Source organism: Aplidium turbinatum, chromosome 7, assembly GCF_918807975.1.
Source record: "Aplidium turbinatum chromosome 7, kaAplTurb1.1, whole genome shotgun sequence".
NCBI lineage: Eukaryota > Metazoa > Chordata > Ascidiacea > Aplousobranchia > Polyclinidae > Aplidium > Aplidium turbinatum.
In genome coordinates this window covers 5,863,439-5,888,371 of record NC_137478.1, presented here as the reverse complement: position 1 = coordinate 5,888,371, position 24,933 = coordinate 5,863,439, and the positions used below count along the sequence as shown (strand labels likewise).

Below are 24,933 nucleotides of genomic sequence, written 5' to 3'. Positions count from 1 at the left end.
TAATAGATGTGCTATATGCTTTTGTTCTATAATTGTAATTTTTTAGAACAAAGTTTTAGCGTTGGATTAGATAACACACGACATTCATGTGCACTTTTTCTGTTCCGCTTATTAACAAGATGTTTCTGTGGAAACTGCAAAATCGATGCATTTTTGTTTTCTTTCATGTGTTTCCATTGATTCATTTTTTGAAAATGAACAAGTCATCAGCTTCAGCCAAGTCAGAACAACCCTGCAGATCTCTCTCTCCTGTTATATTCCTTGCAAGTTTAAGACAAACAACCAAAAAAGTTAAACTTTAAAAAAGAACTCATCGCCAGAGTTTCATTAAACAAAGATTCAAATACATTTGGGTGGTTTTGGGCTTGTCCATCGCATGCCACCATGCCTACAATATAGGATATGATATTATGATATTATCATAATGTTAAGTTTTAATGAAAACTGACTAACTAACTAATTTTTATTGTTTTTGAGATGTTTCTATTAGCATTGATGGCTGACTGGGAGTTTGGCACTGGTATCTAATTAAACAATGAAACTTTCAGCAATGTTTATGCAAAAAACAATTTTTGCTATTTATGAGTATGGACGACAATTACATTATATTTTCCACGAGTGTTTTCGAACGTTTTAAAATGACTTGACACTAAGAAATGGTTAAATTGTTTGTTTTTTGAACTGTTTTATTCTCATTAAATTAAAAATGCCAAACACTTTTACACCTTCATTTTCCCGTGTTTTGTGCTATATCTTCCGTAACTTTCAACATAAAACTCAAGATAAATTGACCCAGCTAATGTAAGATGGAATCAAAGTGTGTGCTTTTTCACCCATTTATTTTTTCTAAACACGGACACAATCTGGTCACCAAACGCAAAGAATGCTAACAAAAACATTTGAAAAGAACTTTTAATGGACGTCCGTGAGAACCAAACTGATGTGGGAGAATTGGTTGCATGACAGGTGTGAGAATATCGTTGCATTTGCAATGAAAATGCATTTGTTTGCTCTGGAAACTTTCTCTTTCTTGTGCATGGAATAAAATAGTTTTCGTTTAACCTTGTGTGACGCATCAACGGAATCATAATCTTCTGCTGTTGCATAAAAACGCATGGTTTCAAACGTTTGCATACACAACACAGCACTTGGCTTTGACGTAAGTGCGTTATTTACTTTATAAATGTTAGGTTCTTCCAACCTTTGAGCGATTAAGCAACGGAATAACACTCTTAACACTTCTCCTTTTCGGCAGCATGAAAGTAACTAACTTTACATCACTTCAACATAATACTCCATCGTAAAATCTTTTTGCGTGTTGTGCTAACTTCTCAATCCCATGAATCATTGACCTCTTCTGGGCTTCCAATAGGTAGGTACTTGAGATAGTATTTCTCTAAAGTCATTGAACTATTGCACAATAAAGTAGGCTACTTACTTAAAGTAACAGGAGAATTTGGAATTGTTCGACTACTTTCGCCTCTTTAGACCCTCTTTGATCACAATTGAAACCAGTATTGCCACTTTCAGATAGTTATGAAAAGATTTACGGTATTATCTGTTTAATTTCCGCATATAATTGTAAGGTTATTTTTGTCAAGTTAGCTCTTTGCATTTAGCATGGAATTTTTTTTTAATTGGTGATAATAAATCACAAAGGGATTGATTCAGATGAAGTGTTGGGCCTAAGTAGACTTCAATACCACATACTCACATGCTTAGTCATCGAAACTTTAATTTGACCGGTTTTAAACGACTTTTGAAAATATTTGTTGACAGATTTTGACATGTTCCAAATTTTGCTGATGAAAATTTTTACAAAGGCATTTGCCTTGACAAATATTAGAGGTTTGTTTAGTAAAACGTTTACCTGATACGTAATTGCTGCGACCGCTCTCAAACACTTTGAGGGATATCTCACGCTTAATTAAAGACGTTTGCATACATTTTGATAACATGCAAAATTTGTTCGTGCTATCATGCAAGCCACATATTGATCTCTGCAAGTGTTGAAGTCAAACCTAAAGATAGGCTGTTGTGTATCCTTATTGTTCCATAAGCTGACAACGGTCCCCGATTTATACGCTGATCAAAACCCAACTTAATCCGGTCCCAAATAGACTGATATAGATCGATTGTATGAACTATGATGTTTTTATTTAAAATAATAATAGCTTTATGGAAAGTAGATATTTTTGTTGCTATTTTTATGCAAAGATGTCTGGAGTTACAGGTTTACAACATTGCGATAAGAACAATTATGGCTGGAACAATAAAGTAACAATTTTCGGAAAAATCGTGACAATAGAATTTACTAATTCAATACGTAGGGTTTGGTCAAGCACAAAATAACCAATCGTTTTTGATAGGCCATCAGTAAATGAGCCGCCAAATAACAATGTCGTCATTCTTTAAACGTTTGAAGGTCCAAGAATCTATAATTAACAAACCTTATCATTATAATCTTTTTTTTAAGTTACAATATATAGCACCTAGGCTCAGGGGCGAATTTAGCTGATGGGAGGCCGGGGAACTTTTTGATCGGGGGGCCCTGTGCAAAAAACACCTCTACGTCTACAGTAGCATTAATCCAGCACTGCACAACATTTTGCAGAAACTTCAAAGGCTGAAAGAAAAAAAATAATAACATAAAATCACAGTTTTTCCACGTCGGGAGTCCTTCAAAAAGGGAGCTCGGGGTACCTGCACCCTCTGCCCCCTAAATCCGGGCCTGCCTAGGCTACTTCTTTATTTCGCATTTTTATTTTGCGTCATTGGCTTTTCATTTCCCTTGAGGATAATTGAGGTAAATAGACATTGATTAACCGTTCATTTCTAGCACTAGTTGCAACTTGCAACGTTCATCTGATGAAAGTGAAAGTAAAAGCAACAACAGACAGGTTGATTTATGGCTTTACAACATGTATTTTTGTATGTTAAATTTTGTATGTTATTCGCTCGGAGGATGCGCATTGTCATGGTGCGCGAAACATCAGTGAAGCCTGCTGTTTCGCTCGCCTTCAGCGAAAACAGCACCACAACTCACCAGCCGCCACTAGACGTTTCTAGAAAATATGCTTTACATACTTTTTCTCATGAAGGTGTGGCATTGGCGTCTACAACTAAAAATAGAGAGTTGACTCAAGCAAGTGTCAACCCTCTGCTATTTGCATACAGCAGGCTTACTCGGTCAGCAAATCAGCCCTGTTTTGCACTTTTTCAACGTTTGTACATGTTGAAATGTTGAATCGCTGTAACACAACAGAGTTGATTTTTCAGGTAAATGCACTCTGTGTATGTAGTTATTTTGCAAATTATTTCTTTATCTCTTTTACTGGGGCAGACTGAAGTCGGGTACAAACTTGTGATAATTGTGTATGGCCTGTGGCCAATCAGAGGCTACTACGGCAGGTATGCCATATTTATTGGTTCCGACCATGATCAGTGTTACTGGCTATGTTTAATGCTTGGTTTCAAATAAAACCTACTTTGAACCAGTGACATACCTAGAAAGAAAATTATAGGAAGGCAAACGCAACTGTTGGGGGGCAAGTACCTTAATATTTGAAATAAAGAGTTTGTTTAAAGATATAGCTACGTAATGCAGCCAAACATTTATAAATCGTCATTTAACATGTAATGCCATATTATTAAAACGTTGTAGTAACATCAAAAACCTATTGTTTGCGGGGAGTGATTGCTTCCCCCACCACCCCCAGTGGTTACGTCCCTGCATTGAATCACAGTTTGATAACACCACCATTTTATGAGAGATATGCTCATGCGTTTAGAGTTTTAACTGAAAGGAGCAATAATACTTGTGATTGACAATAAATACCGAATTCACTTAAATAGGATGACAATTTCGTGTTTAAGAATTTGTAAACGAAGCAACTTTTAACAAATTCATTATTGTGAGAGTGGCTTATCTCAACAATATCACGATAACAATCCAGCTTTGTGTTATTCTGGTGGGTAATAAACTGAATATGATTAAAACATGCTATCGAAGTTTTCACCGATTTACATATCAGCGACAATGATAAAACCTTTAAGGCGTGTCGCTTTGTGTTTTTACAACAAAATTCCAGCTCATGCAAAATGGGTTGGTCACCACACATTTTGTTATAATCTCTAGGAGAAAATCTACTTACAACTTCATTAGCAACCCTTCAATATTAGCATCTGTTCTGATAAGGTCTTTGAAAACGTTACATAATGTATTGCTAGCGTTGATATAATGCTTAAACATAGTGGAACAACGTAACATAAAACTTTGCAAACCTTTTTGTTGCATGAAGCCATCATATCTCATGCAATCCATTCCACACCGCTTGACATCTGTCTTCATTGAAGACCGTGTCACGTCGCAATGACATTTCTTTCGTCTTGGTCGTTTTTCCCTCACTATCTTCAGAACCTAAACACATTAGCAAAGGTTCACCGTAACATTTAGTAGTTTTAGTTTCAAATAATTGCAAAAAAACAAAAAAAAACAATGAGTATTATAGCATGATGATTGATGATTAATCTGTGAGCCATAGTGTTAGACTGATTGCTATTTACAGTAATTTAGAATAACGGCTAACAAAAAACGAATATAATTGTGATGATGGTTATGTTTAAGTTATTTATATATTAATATGGTTTGCAAAGAAAATAGTTGACCTTTTTAGCTTTATTTGTATTTCAGTTGTATGCGCTTTATGCACAATAACAAATCTAAGAACTAAACTTCATCAGCAAAATATGGCTTGACGAATTTATTTGATTAAAGTTAATGTGATTAAACAAAGGGACACCATGACTATAGATATTAGCTTATATAGCTTAGATACAGTATATTTATACAATGCGCAGTGCAAATTGAACGTCGCTTAACATCGCTAAATCATGATGACGTCAGACTATAGTCTGACGATTCTTTTCAGTCAATGAATATTTGCATCCACTTTGAAATGCGTAAACATAAATTGTTCAGCTCTTGAGCTGGTGATAAAATCAGCCTGTAATACAAACGGATTAAATTCGTACTGGGCTTCCACGTGTTCGTCATGCCGTTTCAGATTTTCAGTTTTGATTAGCACGTTTCGTAATATAAACAGAAGTGTCTTGTTGTTTGAGTACGCCTACTCTTGAATGTACGGATAAGGCTGTTATGTCTGCTTGGTTGACCGTTTGATAAGTTTCAGTTTCAATATATTCAAGATTTAGTCTTTTGCTCACTTTGAATATTATTGAACAATAGTATGCGTTCTTTTTATAAATGTACTTTTTGATACTATTCCAATTTTTATTGTGATGAAGTCTGGCAACTCTGGTCTTTCCAATAAGCCTACATTTTTGCACCTAATCCAGCCAGATAGTTAGTCCTTTTTTATCAATTGTTTTATCAGCCCTTTTTTATCAGTTTGAAAAAGGGCTGATTTACCAGTTGGGAAACTTTTTTTTGTCTAAAGGAAATCAGATGCAATGAAGAATAAACTTAACCAGAATTTTTCTAAAAATTTCCATTGTTATTAATCCGCGTGTAAATGTTGCGACAAAGTTATCACAGCGTTTGTAACGCACGTTCTACCCAGCTAACAATAGCTAGACAATATTCTCCCAACATGAATCCATTAGCATAAGGGAAATACATAAAAAAAAACAAAAAAACTTAGTTACAGGATGTGCTTTTTCACGGCCAAGCAACCCACATCAAAATAGCCTGCCATAAAACACGTTTAGAATACCAAGCTTTAGTCTGGATAAATATTTTTTGAAATGATATCCCTTGTAACAGCAGACAGTGGCGCATTGTTTCGGCCTTGCAGCCTCATCAGTGCAGTAAGTACACTTGGTATGTCCACGAACGAACGTAAATCAAACCAAACCATTAATCTACAAATGTAGGCTACCAGTAATTTGAAGCTTGTGTGTCATTGCAGACAGCACCAAGCACCTATTAGGGATAAAGTGATGACTTTACCTCTATCTGTGGTTGTTGCTGCACAAGAATGGAATTTATCTGTTCAGGACTTCAAATGTAAGTAATCACTTACTTGAGATTCCTGCTGAACACTAATGGAGTGGTGATACAAATTATTGTTTATTAAAGCCTCTGGGGCCGAGATCCTATCCTTTCACCAACTCAAGTTGGAGATGTTTCATGACTGCACTGCAAGGCAACCAGAGAGCTGCCAGTCTTTGGTTTCATCACCCAGCTTTCGCTCCGTCAAGTGTGTTGTTGTTTAATGTGGCAAAACAATACATTATTTATGCATTCTACATTATTATTGCATTGTACGCTGCCGTGCTTTGATAGACACTTGTAAGCATGTCAATTACCCCAGTTTCTTGATTGTGTCAGTCGCCTTGACTTACAAAACGCCAAAAGTAATTCAGATTATGATGATATGAAACTTTTCGTGGTGGCCTAGCCCAGGGGTCACCAACCTTTTTTGCATGCGGGCCACTTTAGTACTAAGGAGAGCTGTGGCGGGCCACACTAATAAAATTTTAGGTAATAAAATTGTCTTTTATGCCAGAAAAGAACGCATTTTGTATCCAGCGTTACATGTTGTTAATATTTGTCTTAGAATACCGCAGCAACACAATTAGTCGAACAACGCTACTGCCAGTGTTGTACGTTGACGCCGTCAAATTGACGGTTGACGGCGTCATTTGACGGCGTCATTTGACGGCGTCATTTGACGGCGTCAACTTTTTGTTGACGCTGAGGCTAGCGCCGTCAATTTATTTTTCAGTTGACGGAAGTGACAGCGCCGTCAACTATTTTGCCGATTTTAAGCGTCAAGCGCTAAGCGTCATTTTTTGTTTCCATGGAAAATCTCGTTTCACAATGTATTCTGGCCAGCGCGACTTATCCGAATTACCAGTTTTTGCGTTGGTTGGAATGGCTCCTTGGAATACATGCGGAAGAAGTTCGCCAAATGGTGATCAACCATGTATTGAGAACGAGGGATCAAAGACAGAAAGCGAAAAATCCATGAATGGCATCGCGGACGTTGAATATACTTTATTTCAAGAGCTCTATGCCCCTGAAAAGAGCGATGTTGGTGCAGTGGACCTCGTTAAAAGATTTATACATGCTAAACTATCACAGCACGCTTGGAACAGTGATATCTTTCCGACTAAACGTTTTCAACTTGTTTTTGAAATACAACACACCAATACCAACCAGCGCTGGTGTGGAACGCATGTTTTCACTTGGAAAGGACAATATGCGCAGGGGCGTTGGAACCGGGGGTGGAGCAGGGGGAGCGGATGCCCCCCTGCCCTCAAATTTCTGTGGATGGGGAGGGAAGAGGGGGCAATGGTGCCCTTTTATGGTCATGTATGCTACTGCACACTTTGCAATATAACAATTTATGCTATACGCTTTTAGCCTAATTATAATGTTTTATTTTTGCCTCAAAATAATATTCACGACACAAAATTCTCCATCACAGTAAGTTATATTACATGATTATAAAATAGCATGATGCCTTTCCGTGCCATTGTTCTTTGTGTAGCGGATACTTGTATCATTACTCGATAATGAGCTGATAGATGAGCATTATCGCTATATCTTATCTTAAAACTTTAAAAAAAAATGGCCTTTCAGCAACAAAAGTGCCCTTATTTCATACTCCTGCCCCTCCAGTCAACAATCGCTTCGGCGCCCCTGAATATGCGTCCCATACGCAGCAGATTGTCAGACAAACGTTTTGAAATGCTTGTTTTTTTTTAAAGGAAATAACTAATAGGCTGAGCAGCTAGTTACAATACAGTCTCAAAACATAATACCTGCTCTTTATTTATAGCTATTGTTAGCCTTAACTTGGTTGAAATATTTGCGTTTTATAAGACGCTGGCAAAAAATAGCGCTAGAAATTAGCGCTGACGCTGACGCCGTCAATTTCTTTAAGAGCTTACGCAGTCCTTTACGCCGTAAAGTTTTTAGGCAATTCGCGCTGACGCTGACGCCGTCAAATTATTTCAATAACGCGTACAACACTGGCTACTGCCAGGCCAAGCTCCTTTAACAACACTTTTGACTACTTTAACAATGTCTAATGAACGAAGCCACTTGTTTTGCGCACTTGTAGCGAGGCGAGTGGTTTCATCAGAATATTTATCGCCAAGCCAGAGTGGAGTTGTCACTTCGCTTCTCAAAAGATGTCTTGCAATTAACAGTTTCAGTAAACAAGGAAATGTTTGACACATCGCAATACAGGCCACAATAGTGACCTGCAAACATATCAGAGAAAAGTAGGCTCCAATAACAGGGAGAAAGAAACCAGGCACCATGAAACAAACGCTTGTAGAAATCACCGAAAAACGTTTCTATCGTAACTCATGAACAGTGTTCCCTCTAAAAAAGCAATGAGTTGGTTTTTCATCCTTTTTGTGAGAGACTATAAAACCGTCTTTCTTTAATTAATTATTAGACAACTGCCACTTGCGGTGCTTATCAGCATGGCAAGAATTGTTGATTAACAATATTTTGCAGTAGGCTACTAAGCTAAATATTGAATACTGAAAAGTTTGGGTGTTCATCAGGACAATTATCGTTTCTAGCGCTAGTTGCTACGTTCATCTGATGAAATTGAAAGTGAAATTAACAACAAACAAGATGGTTTATTGCTTCACTGACGTTTCGCGCACCATGACAATGCGCATCCTCAGAGCGAATAACATACAAAATAAAATTTCACCAGGTTATATACTGCAGTGCGATTGAAGGCAAGAAAAAATAAATAAAACACGCAATATTATAATATTAATATTATAATATAATAATAATTATAATATAATATTATAATATTAATATATAATATTGCGTGTTTTATTTTTTCTTAATCGCCAATTTGTGAACTGCAGCACCTGCGGCTGCTTGTAATTATTAGTTTGTGTATATTGTTGATTTGTTTTCAATTGTCATCCTACAAGAACATAAGCTGCAAAAATCGTTAAACTTTTTTTGTTGAACCAGCGTTTTTTGACGTTGAAAAAACGTGAACGAGTGTGTACCGTGTTGAGTATTATTTTTAGCATTGTGCAAGCAAAAACATTTCAGTGAATATCAGCAAGCATGGCTTTTCTATTTACAAACCACCAATTTAACCCAAGTGATCACAGTGTTTCTCTATTTCAGTGCAGCATCGTTAAAAGGCAGTGTTTTGTGCCCTCAGGCTTATTACTAGATATTTATGTAAAGGTGTTGTTTGTTTCCAATAGGCGAAGAAAAGGTCAATCTACATTTAAAAAAGTTTTAAGATTGTTTGTTTTGCTAAGCTAGAGCCTGAAGCTCATGTTTTGGTATGGTTGGTTAGCTTTGACACGTCATGCAGCACCCTTGGGGTATATGACAGCATATTCCAGTTCCTACGGTGTTTCTATACTTCGTTGTTGTGGTTGACTTCCGGTTGGATTTGCATTACACCATAACAGCAACTAGAGCGCTTTGTTTTACCTGAAATGTCTGTAACTTCGGGTTTAGAAATCATGTGGTCTGAAAGCATGTTTATTGTAATCAGTAGGGCTACTGTTTTTTGTACACCAGCAGTCCAGCATACCTTGTCTTTAGCTGGTACGGTAAACATTACAATTAGCTCAACAATATTTACAGGATTTGAAAAAAACAATACACATAACATTAACGTGCAGTTAGCTTCCTTCGGAAAATAAAAAATATTTTTACTCTAAATAAAATGCAAAACAAACAATTGCGGAAGTGGTAGACACAACAAAGTAATTTGTGGCCACGACATATTCTCATCTGCGCTTCACAGAATATCGTCATTTACCAATTACTGTTTTAGTATTTCTTTCAAAAGTATTTTTCTTATAGGCTTGAATAGGGCTGTATGACTAGCCGAAAACGTTCGCTTATTGTTTCTTGTTTTTAAAATGTTAAATGTAGTGTTGTTGCTGAGTTATGTCTGTTTATGGTTTAAAAAAGTTACCTCTGTACTCAAATTGTATCAATTACTGTTTGTCAAATAATCATAATGGTTTGGTTTATTTATTGTCGCTTAAAAATTTATTTTAGTAAAGTACTTTTACTAACCCTACGTTTTCATATTTGGTCATAGATAGGTTACGGTAAGATCACAATATTTCCTTAGCTCGTTTCCATCAATTTTTCTATGAAAGAAAACAACCAGTACCATTTTTAAGTTTATTAGTATAATCTCTGGAATCGAACACCGGTCCACCAGCACGAGAGTCGAAGACGATCATTGCTCTGCCGCAGAGCTGGTAATGTTTATCTTGTGATTTGCTACAGACATCGCAAACCCGTTAAGAATAGATTCAGCGTATAGTTTTGTCGAAATGATGTAAAAAGAACTTCTGTTAGGTAGGATGAAGTGAAGTCACCCTGTGACATGGTCAATTTGAAGTGACTTTTTTTAATTTGCGTTGTATGTCCAAAGCAGAACTTGCTAAGCCTGTCTGTCATCAGAGCCCATTAGGAATAAATATTGAATAAAAAGGCGAAGAATTTGCAATTGCAAGCTGCTTCAATGTTTTGTTGAACAGAACCTTTGAGAAAAGTGTCTGCGTTCATATTTATGCAAAATCTACAGCCGTTGAATTGATATAAAAATGACGTTGTAAACAACAGTAACTTGTGCGTGCTGAAAGCACTTTTATTTCGTACTAAGTAGGATACAAACCTTAATCTAGGCATCAAAGTTATTACATTTGGGACGGGCTCAATATCCATCGGAGTGCAGCGAGTATTAATATTTCAAAAGTCAAATTTATTCATAATGAAGATGAGAGAGTTCAAACACTTTTGTACCATACATATTGAGCTGGCGGTGGGATAGCGAAGCGGGTAGGGCGTTGGCTTTTCAATTATGCAAACCTGGTTCATCTTTCGGCTAAACTGGTTGTTGAAAACATCGCTCACCTCTACTTAGACCCTAGAGTGTAATAAACTGGGTGAGCATGATGCTAAAGGAAAGGCGGCCGAGAGAACTGGCCACCCTACTCTCCTAAGCGCAGATGGCTCTGTACAATGAACGCCTTATCTTCTCATACCCAACACTTGAATGAAGTATTGGACCACTTTTACCTTTTAAATATTGAGCCACTTTTTGTTTAACAAGTAAACTGCCTAATCTCATTGCAGTCACGAGTATCATGTTTACTAAAAATTTACTCATTAACACTATTTAAAAAAATATGAAAAAAATATGTTAAAACTATGATTTACTGAAAAACGTGCACTTTCAAGATTTGTAAAAAAAAATTCTCTTTTCATTCTGGCTTTTGCCGACACGACCCAACAATACGTCCTTTCAGCTGCGCAAGTTATTGTATTTGATCGACCAATCATTTTAAGAGAGTAAATCCGCTCATAAATAATGTTCCAAAAACGTTCAGAGACCTAGTTTGATGGTTTAAGATGGCTTGTGTGCCAGATTGGTTAAAAATAGAAATTTTTAATCTTCAATTTAATCGATATCCCTGCGGCGAAAACTCAGGGACGTCTTGCGACGAACGACTTGTAACTGAAATTAAAAATCTAAAGTGAATTACGTTTTCTATAAATAGTAACGTAATCCCCTAAACATCTGCTCGTCGTGACCTATGGAACTGGACATAAGGTCTATCGTGGCTTGTGGTGTTAATGGGATTTGACTTTGAAGACATAATTTTAATGACAGATGACATACGTCTATTGTTGCCAACTTAGAAAGTTAATTGATAATTGATATCATAATTTTTGTGTAGGTTGCAACCACTTTTGCATGTATGCCACAATGATGGATTGTGATGGCTTTCCCTCGTCTTCGAGGATGATACTCTTCGCAATAAAAAACGCTGATGACTGTGCGGTATACTTGTCAGCAGTGATATATCTGGCGAGATGTGTCAATGATAACACATCCAAAATAGAACTAAACGACAGAAAGAACAGCAAAACTAAGTTTACAAGTCTTGGTAAGAGGATAATTTGGGGTCGGTGCTAATGAAATCCTTGGGCCCCAAATCATCTTCCAAGAAAAACGCTTCATATCTAAACACTAACTTAAGTACAGTTTTTCAGTTTTTGGGCGATTTAGAAAGGTTAATGCCCACTAAAATCATCCCGGGAACAAAAGTACCCCCTGGACCCCAGCTGTCAACGATACTGCCTCTCATCCACAAAAAACAATCATTATCCCCTTTTCAGTTACCCAATGCTGCGTTGTGTCACAAGTGATTGTTGGCAGAATATAATCCATTGAAAGTGCCGCTACATTGTCGGACATTCAAGAGGTTGTTTACATTGGCGGTTGGACAATTACTTGCACTTGTATTGTGCTAATTACTTCATTACCTACTTCAGCTGTTTAGGTTGTGAAAAAATAAATGCAGCACTCAATATGGAGTCCGTAAGCTAAAACAAACAGTGTCCGTGCGGCAATTTTGGTACGTACGCAGTTCGGTAAAGATTTCGTTTTTACGTATTAACAACGTATTTTAATAAAGAAAAAATATTTAAATTTGTAGTTTTCATAGCCAAAGTGCTTTTATGTTCACCAACTTCGATCAAACGCTCGGAAATTGTTGGTTTATCTTCGAAGCATAATTGACTTGTTATTCAATTTCACGCTTTATGAAAAGTGGTAAATGACTTTGCTCTTCGCCGCGGCTATTGCAGCTACTGGAGAAATGGACCGCGGCTTCAATGGATTCGTGAAAGCGTGTTTGAACAAAACGAATTTTTCTTCGTCTTTTGCTGTTGTTGAAAGTTGAATAAAATTCTATTGTCACACGGACAACTGTTTCAAATATTACAGACATTAAATCCACGTAAATTAATGTAATCTTTTTCACATTAAGCCGCAGATGTCATATAAAAGCTGGATCAAATCCGGTTTGTCAAAACACAGCTGCGAAACGACCAATACCAAAACTAAACTGTTTTATATTGATTGATGTTAAAACAACGTCTGCTAATGCCATAATTTTTTGAAAAATCACATCAGTTTTCTTTTGTGTGGAAATTGAAAATCCTCACCAGTGAACCCACATTGTGAGATTAAAGCCAGAAGAAGAAGAAGACATCAGATTTTCTTTACAGATTTTAAACTTAGATTTATTTCAGACAGCACGTAGCAGCTCTTTGGAAAATATATTTCTTGTTTTTATGTAGAGTGTGTTTGCTTTAGCTTCTAACATGAATGTGTCAATAAGCTTATCGTGGTCTGTTTTGAAAGGAACAAACGACCTTTGGAGTGAACTGGGCTCCCATTCTATTGGCACCGACCGTTCTTACTACTGATAAGAATTGCGTACAGCATTGATAACTTAACATGTTCACCCTAATTTGTTTTTAAATCTTAAGGGTATACATGATAGTATGTTTACAGTTTGCTGGTTCTTAACTGAAGATTAAATGGAGTTTGAATTGCTGCAAATCTTTCTATTTCGAAGTACAACATTGATAGTGTGTGTGTTGTCACAGAAGACCTATTTTTTCATGAGCTGAGGTGAGGACAGTGGAATTCTATCCCTAAGGTGAAGGTCCTGAAAGGAATGAAAAAAAATTCAAAGTCAGATTTCAGTGATCTGCTTGCCTTGGACCAATGGTTCTTGCTCTTTTTCTTGTTGGCATCATTTTGAACATTCTTGTGCCTATTGACTGGCTCAAAAGCAGTAATTACTAACAATCCAGAATGTGAGTCAAACGTCCAACAGTAGACAATGCATTGCTTCTTCTGTCATTTTATAACTAACCCTAATGATTGAGTACTCTCGCACCCCCAGAAACAAGTCTCGCACCCTGTTAAGAACGTCTGCCTTAGACTTGACCTTTGACCGCACTAAAAATTTTCGCTCCCTAATTTATGAAAAAGTGCAGAAGACAACTAGTATTTGTACCAAAAAAAAGAGTGATAGATATTTTTTGGATGTGTAAATGACATAATTTTCCTTATTGTAAAAAGAAAATTACACAGCGGTGAATCAACGTAAAATCGCAATAAAAAATATGCCTTTGGTGAAGTCTTTTTTTAATCTTATTCCTTAACTTCAATCGTCTTAAAAACGTCATATCAGTATCATATTGACACGTAAGCAAAGTGGGTTCTTTGAACTTTCCTGGGCAGCTTTGAGTAACAAAATAATTGTCTTGTACAAGCAGTGATCATAGTTTTCTCAATGCTGCTGTAATCTACCAAAAGCAGGCCTCTTCACTGACACGCGCAAAAATAGAAAGAGTTCAGATAATTATAGTTGCAATATTTCAAGATGGCGTCTTGGTCACTTGAAACAAGAACACCCCATATCTCTATATTTGCTGTCGGGTTAAGGACAGCAGCTGTTGTCTGGTTCCATTATGTGAGGTAATGTTTACGTCTCGATTGTCCCAGGCCGAAAATCAATCTTTTCTGCATTGATTTAACGTCTGCAGATATTGAACCGGTTCGAAAATGACTGGTCCACTTTCTGGCGTGGTGCGTAGTCTAGTCGGGTTGTGTGGGGGAAAAGCATCATATTTTTACAACTTTTAAGAATGACGTCACCAGAAGAACCAAACTCACATGCATAAGCAACTGAGTTATTTTCTCACTCGAGCAAAATCGCCTTTATATTAAAACAAAGCAAAATAAAATTATTCACTAACAACTTCGTTTCAAAAAGAAACAAAGATGTTTTTACCGTGATGAAACAGTTTCATGGATGGCCAGCTTTCGACCAAAAACTGGTGCTGCAGCTTCTTCGTAGAAACGTTACTTCATTCAAGAAGTTTGATGCCAGTTTTAATTGAACGTGACGTCAAACTTTTAAGAGTTGTGCTGTTACTGGCCAACACTAAGTCGTTTAGCGTCACAGTACACAAATTCATTTCCACAGAAGAGGCTCTGTTACGTCAAATAACACATTAACAATCTGGAATAGTTCGTACGCTGACAAAATATTTTGGCTTGGGCAGTTCAACTGAGTTCATTCAGGTCTTTTTTTTAAACCTCAGGGTAACCAAAATTGAAATTTTTCTTTAAATGACATCGGATACAATTACGCAAACGATGTTTGTTGTGTGAAAAAGAGTGTTCCAACGTTTCCAGAATCGAATTTCCTTTCACAATGAGAAAAGCAATTTGCTTCGTTGAAAAAAATTCTTTTCCGTCTGAAAATTGATTTTGATTCGTTTTCTTGTTTCCGCCTCTTTCATTTCACAATAGAAATTGATGAAAAATCATTTTGTTTGTGAAATTGCCTGACTTGATAAGGCACGCCAGTGACGTCAGCTGTGTGGTGAAGTAATATGAGCGTCTGGGGATAAATAATGTGTGAAGAATTCCTGAATCTGATTTTCGGTTGACCTGAATCTCCAGCTACTACTAAACATACTTCGTGGGCTGAACTTACAGTCTTAGAAATGAGCAAAAACATGCCTTTTCGCAAAAAAAAAGATTTATGGTAAAGGAGGGGGGTTAATCGGCTACTTTTTTAAATCCAACATTAGCCCTGATTTTAGGATACAACAGAACATTCTAAGACCTCTGGAAAACTTTTTTTTTTGAAATTTCCTTCCTCAATCTCAATTCTTCTCCATCTACCTGTCTACTTTATCTGCTGGTTTCAGTTTTACAACGTAGATTGACTTGTCTTTGGTGTGCTTCTGCTGCAGCAACCAATTGAAAACTTCAGACTGACAACTGCTGCTCAAGATGCTTCTCAACAGCAAGTTGTTGTAATAGATGTTCGTCTGCTCGAGGTGGTTGTTGAGAAAGCTCCATCAAAAGGATTCTACACAATGTTCAGAAGGTATTTTCTTAACTTCCATTACAATGCAAGGCATCGCACTTCAGGCAAGAAAAGGCAACATTATATTAATGAAAGAGCTGTTGTTTGAAACCTACCGTGCTCCCCGATTGCCAAATATAAAGAGCTTTAGTATCACGGTTTTTGGTTAACCTGCACACCGGTGGAAGCCCAGCCAGCTTGACCCAATATTTACGGTGTAGCTCAGCTAGCCATGGATATTGATTACCTTGACCCTATGTATTTATAGATGCACATTTGACTTGTTTCATAATGACAAATAGGCGATTGCCATCACTATCTGTTCTAGCAATAGTAGCAACCACCACTAATTTACATATTCAATTTTTTTTTACAGTAAGTCTTAGCCTGTGTTGCTGTAACCCTAAAATCAGGGCCAAAGTTTAAACTGAACCCCCTCCCTATCTACATTAGCAAAATGATTGGGACACCAGGTTAATCTTAAAAAATAAAGAGCCCAAAATGTAGATACTAAACTCATGTTCAGCAAACTAACGTTTCGAAAACTAAACTGTTTTCATCTTCAGTGCTATAAATTTGTTATTCAGTGCTATAAATCATTTACACAAATCGTATATCATTTACATTTGAAGATAAACCAGTATAATTTTCAATGCGTTTGCTGAACATGAGTTTAGTATCTACATTTTGGGTTCTTTATTTTTTGATTAGATTAATCAGGCGTCTCAATCATTTTGCTCCTATATTTTTTTTGCGAAAAGTTGTGCTTTTTGCTCGTGCCTGAAACTGTCTTCATCTTCGATTTAAATAGCATTGAAGATGAAGACAGTTTAGTTTTCGAAACTTTTGCTGAAGATTATTATGTTTAATTGAAACAAAAACTTGTGGTAGATGTTTACATTCTACGGTAAAAATACCGTTGTAGTCTGAAGTAGACTGGTTGACAGTAATATCTTAAACAATTTGAAGGAGAATTGATTTCTTGACGTTTAATTTCTTTCGAGAAAACTGGTTGCCCTTTTTTTAAATTTAAATTACTTTTGGAGATGCTTCATTTGAAAAAAAAGCCATATTAGTTTTTCAATATCAGTTGATTTTGAGTATTTTTAGGATTTGAGAACTCTTGTATGTTAATATTTACCAGTAATATTGCTCGATATCGTCTTAAATTACAAATGAAACAAACCAATTTTTTCTAAAGAAATGACTCAACACAAATCAATATTAAAGTATACAATAAACATCGATTTTAAACGTATTTTTAGAAGTTTAACGCAGTGCATGTTAATATACTGATGTCCCTGTTCAATAAAACCAAAAATATTTAAAGGTTTTAAACAAATATTTCTAAAGTTTGCTTAGCGCTGTGTAAGCAGATAAATAATATTGATTTTCTAGCTGCGTTTACGCGTTTTCAAATCTACTTTTCCCAAAGAACGACATGTTACGAAACAGCCTAATTGGCCATTAAACCAACGAGTTTTCACAAGAGAGTTATAATTCTTTTTGGGTTATTGATTTGGATGTAAAAATAACAGTTTATTTGCAAAGTTTCCAAACACGAAATTACATTTCAGTAACAAGTACCCAGTAACCAACTGCTTAAAGAAGATACAAAAAAATCCATTTTCTGCCTTTCTTAGCGTATCTTTTATGTTATTTTTCGTGCGGAAGTAAATAAACATATTTAACTCTAATCAAACCATCGGAGATATTGTAATAGCTATACCTTTGCAAGTGAAAGTGCTTTTTCTGCTTTCCATGGACAAAATCATTTGAAATGTGTGTGACGGTTGTTACATATGACATATGTTGAGCAAGTTAAGTTATAATTTTTTTCTTATTTCAACGTTGCAATCGCGTTATAACTAGGATACTTAACATGTTTCCTAAGCACGGAGAAAGTGAGATATCATTTCATGGGATGTTGTGTTGGCCAAAGTAGAATACTGATAAACGCATAGTTTGGTTTAGGAAAAAAAAAACTTGGCCAACCCCACTGGAATAAGTGGGCCGTGACATTGCATTAATGAGCTAATTTTAACAACATTAGGAAAACGCAACCGGAGATGTTACTAAGCTTTGACATTTTCTTGTTACATAACGTTTTAGCGTGTTATTTTTAACCAAACATCGATCTTCTCGTCTCAACACGGTTTTTAATCGACGTTTGCTGTACACCGCACTTGATAACGGCTGAAGGCTGCAATGAAGGGCACCTTGCTCCTGTCGCATTCCCCCAAAATGTCGTTATTACATAAGTTAGCACACGTGATACAGCTTTGCTACTAAAAACAATTTGGTGTAGAGTTTCCATCTATGGAATTAAAAAGGTCTTCCCTACCCATTACGTTGCATTCTTATGTAACTTCGTAGATTACGGTATCCTACGTGTTACCGGTTTTGAAGGTATTCTGGGGATATTAACCTTTTTTTAGTTAGATTTGGTGGCTAAATGCGAATTTCATCATCAGTTTTTTCTTGAAAAACATCACAACAGTACATGACAAGTACTGTGAAGCTATAAAATTAGAATTTGTGAGGTATTTTGACAAAAACCAACATGAAATAAAGTTTCGCCCAATTTATTAATATGGTAGAATACGTAAAATAAGTGCTAATATTTTGAAGATTTGATAAATCAGAGAAAACACGAACGCAAATTATGAATCAGCACACAAGTTCATCTGTTTGCTGACAGGTACAACCAGTAACTGCCATTGCTTGAACAGTATTTTTTTTATTATAAACTGTATTTAATGCTGGATGCAATCAAAAGTACTTTTGTTATGATGAAAATGCAATTTATAAAAAGTCTTTAAACAAAGTTTGGTTTCAATTTCTCTCAAATGCCCATTTTCTGAATTTTAAACTTTTTCATGTCAATTGTTCAAGATGTGATTGTATAGAAATAGCATACATTCCATACAACTTTGAAGATGGAACGCGTTTTATCGTTGGTTTTATGCAGATGGCTATTCTTGTGACAACAGATTTGCATTAAATCAAAAACAGTTTTTCTGGACATGATCAAACCTTTTCCCAGTTGGCAAAGATATAGCATAACGTGGGCAGCAGCTGCAGTTTACCGTCGTGCCTACTCCTTTATTATTACAGTAACTGGCGTAGTCAAGACAGGTACAACATAGGCTACGTCACAAAATGCATCAGGCGAAATATAATTTTAGAATGCATTTAGTTGGCACAGATTTAGGTCTAATTCTGCAAGCAATATGAATACATGCGTTTGAAAGGAGATTTGCTGTCTTGTTTTTAATTTCTGTTCATTTTGATATTTTTTTGGCTTGTTTTGAATTTGTCAACTGTCATATCGAATATCGGACGAACTCTTTATTAATGACAAATTTTGGCTTCTCGTCTTGGTAAAATTTGTTTACAAACTTTAAGGCTTATGACGGTTTGTGACGTCAGAATGTATTGCTTTGATTAAAGAAAATAGATGTGTTTGTAGTTTTCATAGAAGTCGAGTCGCTGACGAAGTTTTAAAATTCTGAAGCTTTTAAATTGTAGCAACAGTTTTGATAACGAAAATTTGCTTCCAATTGACCTTGTTGATGGATTTGTTTTTGTACATGCTGGAGTAATCTTTAATTAAGTTTATAAGCTTGTTTTTCCAGTTTTTTGTCAATTGATTAATTAAATTTAGAACTTTTGTGGTTATTGTTCTAAGTCTAAGACTTTGCTAAGCATACAAAAGAATTAGCCCCAGATAATGTGATTACAAGTTTGTTGAGTTAAATGTCATCATATGTTCAAGGAAGGCCATCAAAGACAGGTTTGGTGTTTGAATTTTCATAAAAGTTGTGGAAATACACGTCAACTGATGAAAACTTTAGCATTTTGAAGAGAAACTTGTTCCTGTGCTACCTGTCAATCACAGATATTTTTGTGGGTGGAGACGTAAACTGAACTCACCCAAGGCTACAGAAGTCAAATGAGGTTGTTCTGTGACTGAAATAGTAACTGCTCAGCTGGTAAATCAACCCATTTTTGCAATGATTTAACGTCTGCAGACGTTGAATCATTGCAAAGAGAACCGATTTGTTGGCTGGGTGGCTGTAGTTGCAACAATAGTGTAACTTGGCCACCGGATAGCAAGTTCATTTGACATTGTATATAAATACACTTGTTGTTGTTATTTGAAAAATTCTCTTATTCAGCTATATTTTTGCATTTATACAAAAGCTAACGTTTTTGTAAACGGTGGAACGGAGCGACCTACATGTTTATACTGGTGCAGTTTTTTGTTCAAAATGTTGTTTTTTTGTCAAAGCTTGAGCATTCGATTATTGTTTTGTGGCAACAACGTGGTTTTGAAAAACTCCCTAAACATGTCAATAAAAAACATGAGCTCCCTTTGAAAGTGTCAACTTAAAAATAGTGAGAAAATGTTTGAAAAAGTCCAAGATTTTCGTAAATTATTTTTTGTTAGTGTCAATTGTTTGAGAGAAATACTTGTTTTTTTGAAAGCAAAGACTCTTCAAAATCATCGTTTATAGCCAGCCTACTTGGGGTTAGAAGTTTAGAAGAAGAAATAGAAGAAGCTTTTCTTAGTTCTACATCAATGAATGAGGGTTTCTGTTGTTTCCAAAGTGCGTCTTTTACCCAGCCAGTTAAATTGGTTCTTTAGACATTTATTCAAATTTTTAAACGTTGAAGGTCCAATGTAGAACGTTTAATTTTATCAGCCGAGTACGAAAGAATTTGTAATTAAGTTTTATATAAAAACGGTTTGTTTGTTTTTTTTTGACCATGATATTCTTATAGACCGAAAACATGTATTTTAAAATACGACGTGTCCTTATTTGAAAAGTGAGAAATGGCCATTTACTTATAATATTCCTATCTCCAAACTATGATATTCATTTCATGGAAAGATATTTTTTCTATTTTTTCCGAGAAGCGTTTTAAATTCACAATACTAGTTTGCTGCTTACTGTTCTGCTGGGTAGCCTGCATTCATTACGCCCCCTGCATGCGCAAGCTGGTGCTTGCATCGCGTTAGTGTTTCTGCACGCTGAAGCTACGCAGAATGCACGACTTACGTTTGTGAACCTTCATTTCCATTTACCATTTCCTATCCCAGACAACAAAATTCGTCACTTTTACATTAATTCAACGTCAGGAGACGATTTTCAGGTCTGAAATGCTTCATTTTACCATTGATTCATTTACTATTTCTATAATCAGACATTATAGCGTTCATCTTTTAGGCGTTTTAATTTCAAAAGAAAAATGCTTTGCGTCAAGATAGCATTGGTTCACTCTTCTTTGAGTCACCTTCAGAAGTAGCCTAATTGCACCATACCTAAACCACTTCAATCCGACACTAAAGTTTGGACACCAGTTTAGTCAGAGCAACATTTTTCACGGTGTCCTTTTAGGTTGGTTGCTTCATTCAGTTCACTTCAGTTTGTTTATATTTCTAACCATCACAACGGAAACAATACAAGCCAAACCGTAGCAGAGGCCAAAAAAGGTAGAAGCGACAAAACGCGAAGGTTATAGGTTGCTGGAGACCGAAACAGGATGATCAGTTGAAATTTGATATGGTCGCAACAAAGCATCGTTATGATCCAGCAAAATCGGTTCTTTTCACATCAATTCAACGTTTGAAGACGTTGAATCAATGTGATTTTGCTAGTTGAGGTAAGAAATTCTTGCACGGCCCTACTGAAAAGGTAGGCACTTTTGAAGCAAATATAAGTTGAAAAGATGTAATCAGGGCAACGTTTGCAAGTTGCATATAACTTATTGCACCCCAACCTTTTATTTTCTTCCTGTGCTAAACACGTTCATTGTGACCGTGGAGGTTCATTGTTTTATAATTAAATAGTTACATAACCATGTATTGCAATTGTCTTTGTCAAGGGAAGGAGATTTGACTTGTTGCAAAGTTTGTTTATACAGTAGCTTGTTACAAACCGACAGCTTTTTTCACAAAGCAGTAAAGCACTACTGTCTTTTGTTAACAAGCCATCCCAACAGCAGGGAAATTTTTTGTTGTTTGAGAGACTGTTCTTGAAATGTTTGCATGTGAAAAATATAATGAAATTGTTATTCGAAACAAACTGAGAAATTTTTCGATATATCTTTCAACATATCCTACATGTGTTTGGTTCTTGGTTGATCGTAATCACCTACACTTTGACGTTTGTACCAGGGCTGAGCAAATAAAAATTACTTGCAAAGAAAAGTTTCACAATGAAATCGGGGCAAAGAATTTCGCACATAAGCGCAGCAAAATGCTTCAAACTTTTTGACCTTGTAAATAATGAAACTTTGAGATCAATAAAAAATCACTGCACAGTCCGTGTCGGTTTAAAAGTTGTTCTTTGCTCTACCTAGATAGAACAACGATGAAAACATGCAAGGGATCGAATTAACTGAGAGATTTGTTTTGCTTGGAAGATCTGTTCCATTCAACACGTACATGAGCAATTGCAACTGACTTCGTTCGCGTTTGACAACAGCACTTGCGAAAAAGGCAGTGACGTAACAACCAGTATATAAAAGGTCGAACTTTGACTAAGATGTGTCAGAGTCAATTTGGCTGCGCTGTTGAGCAGAATTGCCATGTGTTGAAAAGGTTAGCCCAGCAATAAAAAATATCTCGGTTGGTCTTGCAATTAAAAATTTTTGCAAAGGTTTCTAATTAATTTTATTTTTTTTATTTGCAGAAACGGAAAATATAAAAAACTAACTTCAAGTAAGCAAGAAAAAGAATTTTTGAAATCGCACTGTGCTCCCACCACCATTGGTGTCAAGTCACTCAGTATATCTGAAGAAAGTACAACCAAAAGCCGAACCACTTGGTATTCAGAACAAACGAAAGATAACGCAATACCAAAGTTTTACAGCTTTAATGAAAGCAATCTGAACAGCAGAGACTCATTTGAAGACATAGCAATTGTACGCTCAAGTCCGCTCCTAGGGAAAGTACAGAAGTTGAACAAAAGCGACCCCCAATTAACGCTTCTATCCACTGAGCCACCTGTTAATTTTCAGTCTACATCTTGTACGCCTCCAGCAAGCCCTCAAACCTCAGGTCTTGTCACCTTCAGAGACAAAGGAAAAAAATCTACTTCTTCACCGGTGAGTAAAAAAAGAAACAATAATTAACTTTTTTTGTTTAAAAAAACAAAATTTCATTGATGATAGTAATTCATTATTGATTGCAAAAAATTGCTAGGGTATAGGTTCTTTAATGTTATATTTTGTTTTTGAAATGTACCTCTTAAGTTTTTGATCAGTTATTAATGCAATGTTGTTCTGATTTTGCTCACAGTTCCAACGAGGAAACAACAAAGCCGCATCTATTTACGGTGACTCGTCGCTACAGATTCCAGAGAAAAAGAATCGACCACGATCCAGCATCTTTTCAGCATCAGTAATGAAGAAGTAAGTTTTAAGATCATCAACGTATTTTAGATGCAAATTTACGTCTGTGGTCTTCTGAAGTTGTTTTTTCTTCTACACAAGCTTTGAGCAATTTACAAGCAGACTGACAACAAAAAGGTTTGCGTCAAGACATTTGGTCATAATCAGCAGCCCATGTAGTCGATCACATTGAAAATTCTGTTTAGTTTTGGCCGGAATTTTTTACAATGTAAATTCGCCGGAAGCAAATTCAATCAGACAATTTTATCACGTTTGCAGATTTTTGTTTTATTTACCAAATTACAAAGAATATCTGTTACTCGTCCGGAAGTCGGTGCCAACATCATTTCCTACTTGTAGCTATGGCATTACTCACAATAATCAAAAAAATCAATGAATAATATTCCAATATCCTTAATATATTTAGATGAGCAATGCATGTTACACAAGTTTATCAATACCACTTTATATACATCACTATAAGGTTACAATAAAACTTCTTTTCTCAACCTATTGTTTCTTCTTGCTAACGATGAAATTTAACTCTTTTCAGGCCAAGAGCTTTGTCCCTTCTCGACATCCTTGAAACAAAAAGTAAGTTTCACCTTTTTTATTGAAATATGATAAGCTACTATCGAATTAAATCAGTCGGTCCCTTTGAAATTTTTATCTGTTGTTATTGTTGAAGTCATACTGTTAGCAAAATCGGTCATTTTACATTGATTCAACGTCTGCAAACGTAAAAAAACCTGATTTTTTTAATATGAGATAGGGACAACAACGGTGCTGGAGTTGTTCGACCTTCTCGTATTGTTCATGGTCAGCGGTCTACAGGCGCATTTAGCGATTTTTTTTGCTTACATTTTTTTCTCATGTTTTTTATGTAGTGACTTGGCAATGTGTGAAAAAAAATGTTTTATCACGGTTTTACGTGGGTCGTATTTTTATAACGAATTGTCCCATTTTTGCAAGCATAGCTAAGGTGCTGATCAATTGACATGTAACTTGAGATTCCGATAAATCAAAACTCTAAACACTTCGGCTGCAGACAACATGTTAAATGTTTTGTAAAAATCGCATACACCAAAAGTGACCTATGCCCATTGCCCAGGTAGATATCTCGCAAAAGAGCCACCGGCAGCAGTATCGTTAACAATTTTTCTTTCAAAACTTTACAGCGGAAATCGAGGTATCTGGAAACTAGACAGCCAGTCTTGATCTAAAAATACAATTTTTTTGCGCATGTTCATCCTGTTTTTACATAACGCGTCAAGAATCTGTGGCCCAAGGCGTATGGTCGTTTGCCAATCGACATTTTTTTGGCAAGTTAACAACAAATAATTGAGATAGATTTTTTAAATTTCTTGCGATTGTTTCTCGCTCTGCCTGCTCTGACGTCACCATCCTGCGTCATCGGATATCCCTGGCTTCGTTGTTTAGTTTGACTCGTTGTTAGACGTAAACGAAATTGTCATTTCTTTGCATTTTGCACTGTCAGCTTTTCGGCAACATCCTGTGAAAATCAAATGAAGATGTTAAATGGCCATTGTCGTTCTCGTAAACAGTTGATGCAATTGTTTTAAATGTTTTTATTTTCTTTGCAGAACTTCGCACAGCATTTCTGGACTTTCTCGAGTCAGAGTACAGTTCTGAAAACTTATGCTTTTGGCTGTCGTGCGAAAAATTCAGAAAAATTAAAGGCGAAGAACATAGAAATAAAGAAGGCCAGTACATTTATTCACAGTACATCTCACCCAGTGCTCCTAACCAGGTACATATTTATGCATTCATATT

General features: G+C 36.0%; 1 protein-coding gene across 1 annotated transcript in view; it reads left to right on the top strand.

Annotated features, from left to right (window-relative positions):
* LOC145774240 (uncharacterized) overlaps positions 1 to 24,933 on the top strand; it is a 43,970-nt gene that overhangs the window by 17,068 nt on the left and 1,969 nt on the right. The window contains exons 2-5 of the mRNA XM_082585426.1: positions 22,440 to 22,854; positions 23,048 to 23,160; positions 23,693 to 23,733; positions 24,744 to 24,910. Of these exons, the coding sequence (XP_082441552.1) occupies positions 22,440 to 22,854; positions 23,048 to 23,160; positions 23,693 to 23,733; positions 24,744 to 24,910 (736 nt within the window). The remainder of the gene's footprint in view (positions 1 to 22,439; positions 22,855 to 23,047; positions 23,161 to 23,692; positions 23,734 to 24,743; positions 24,911 to 24,933) is intronic.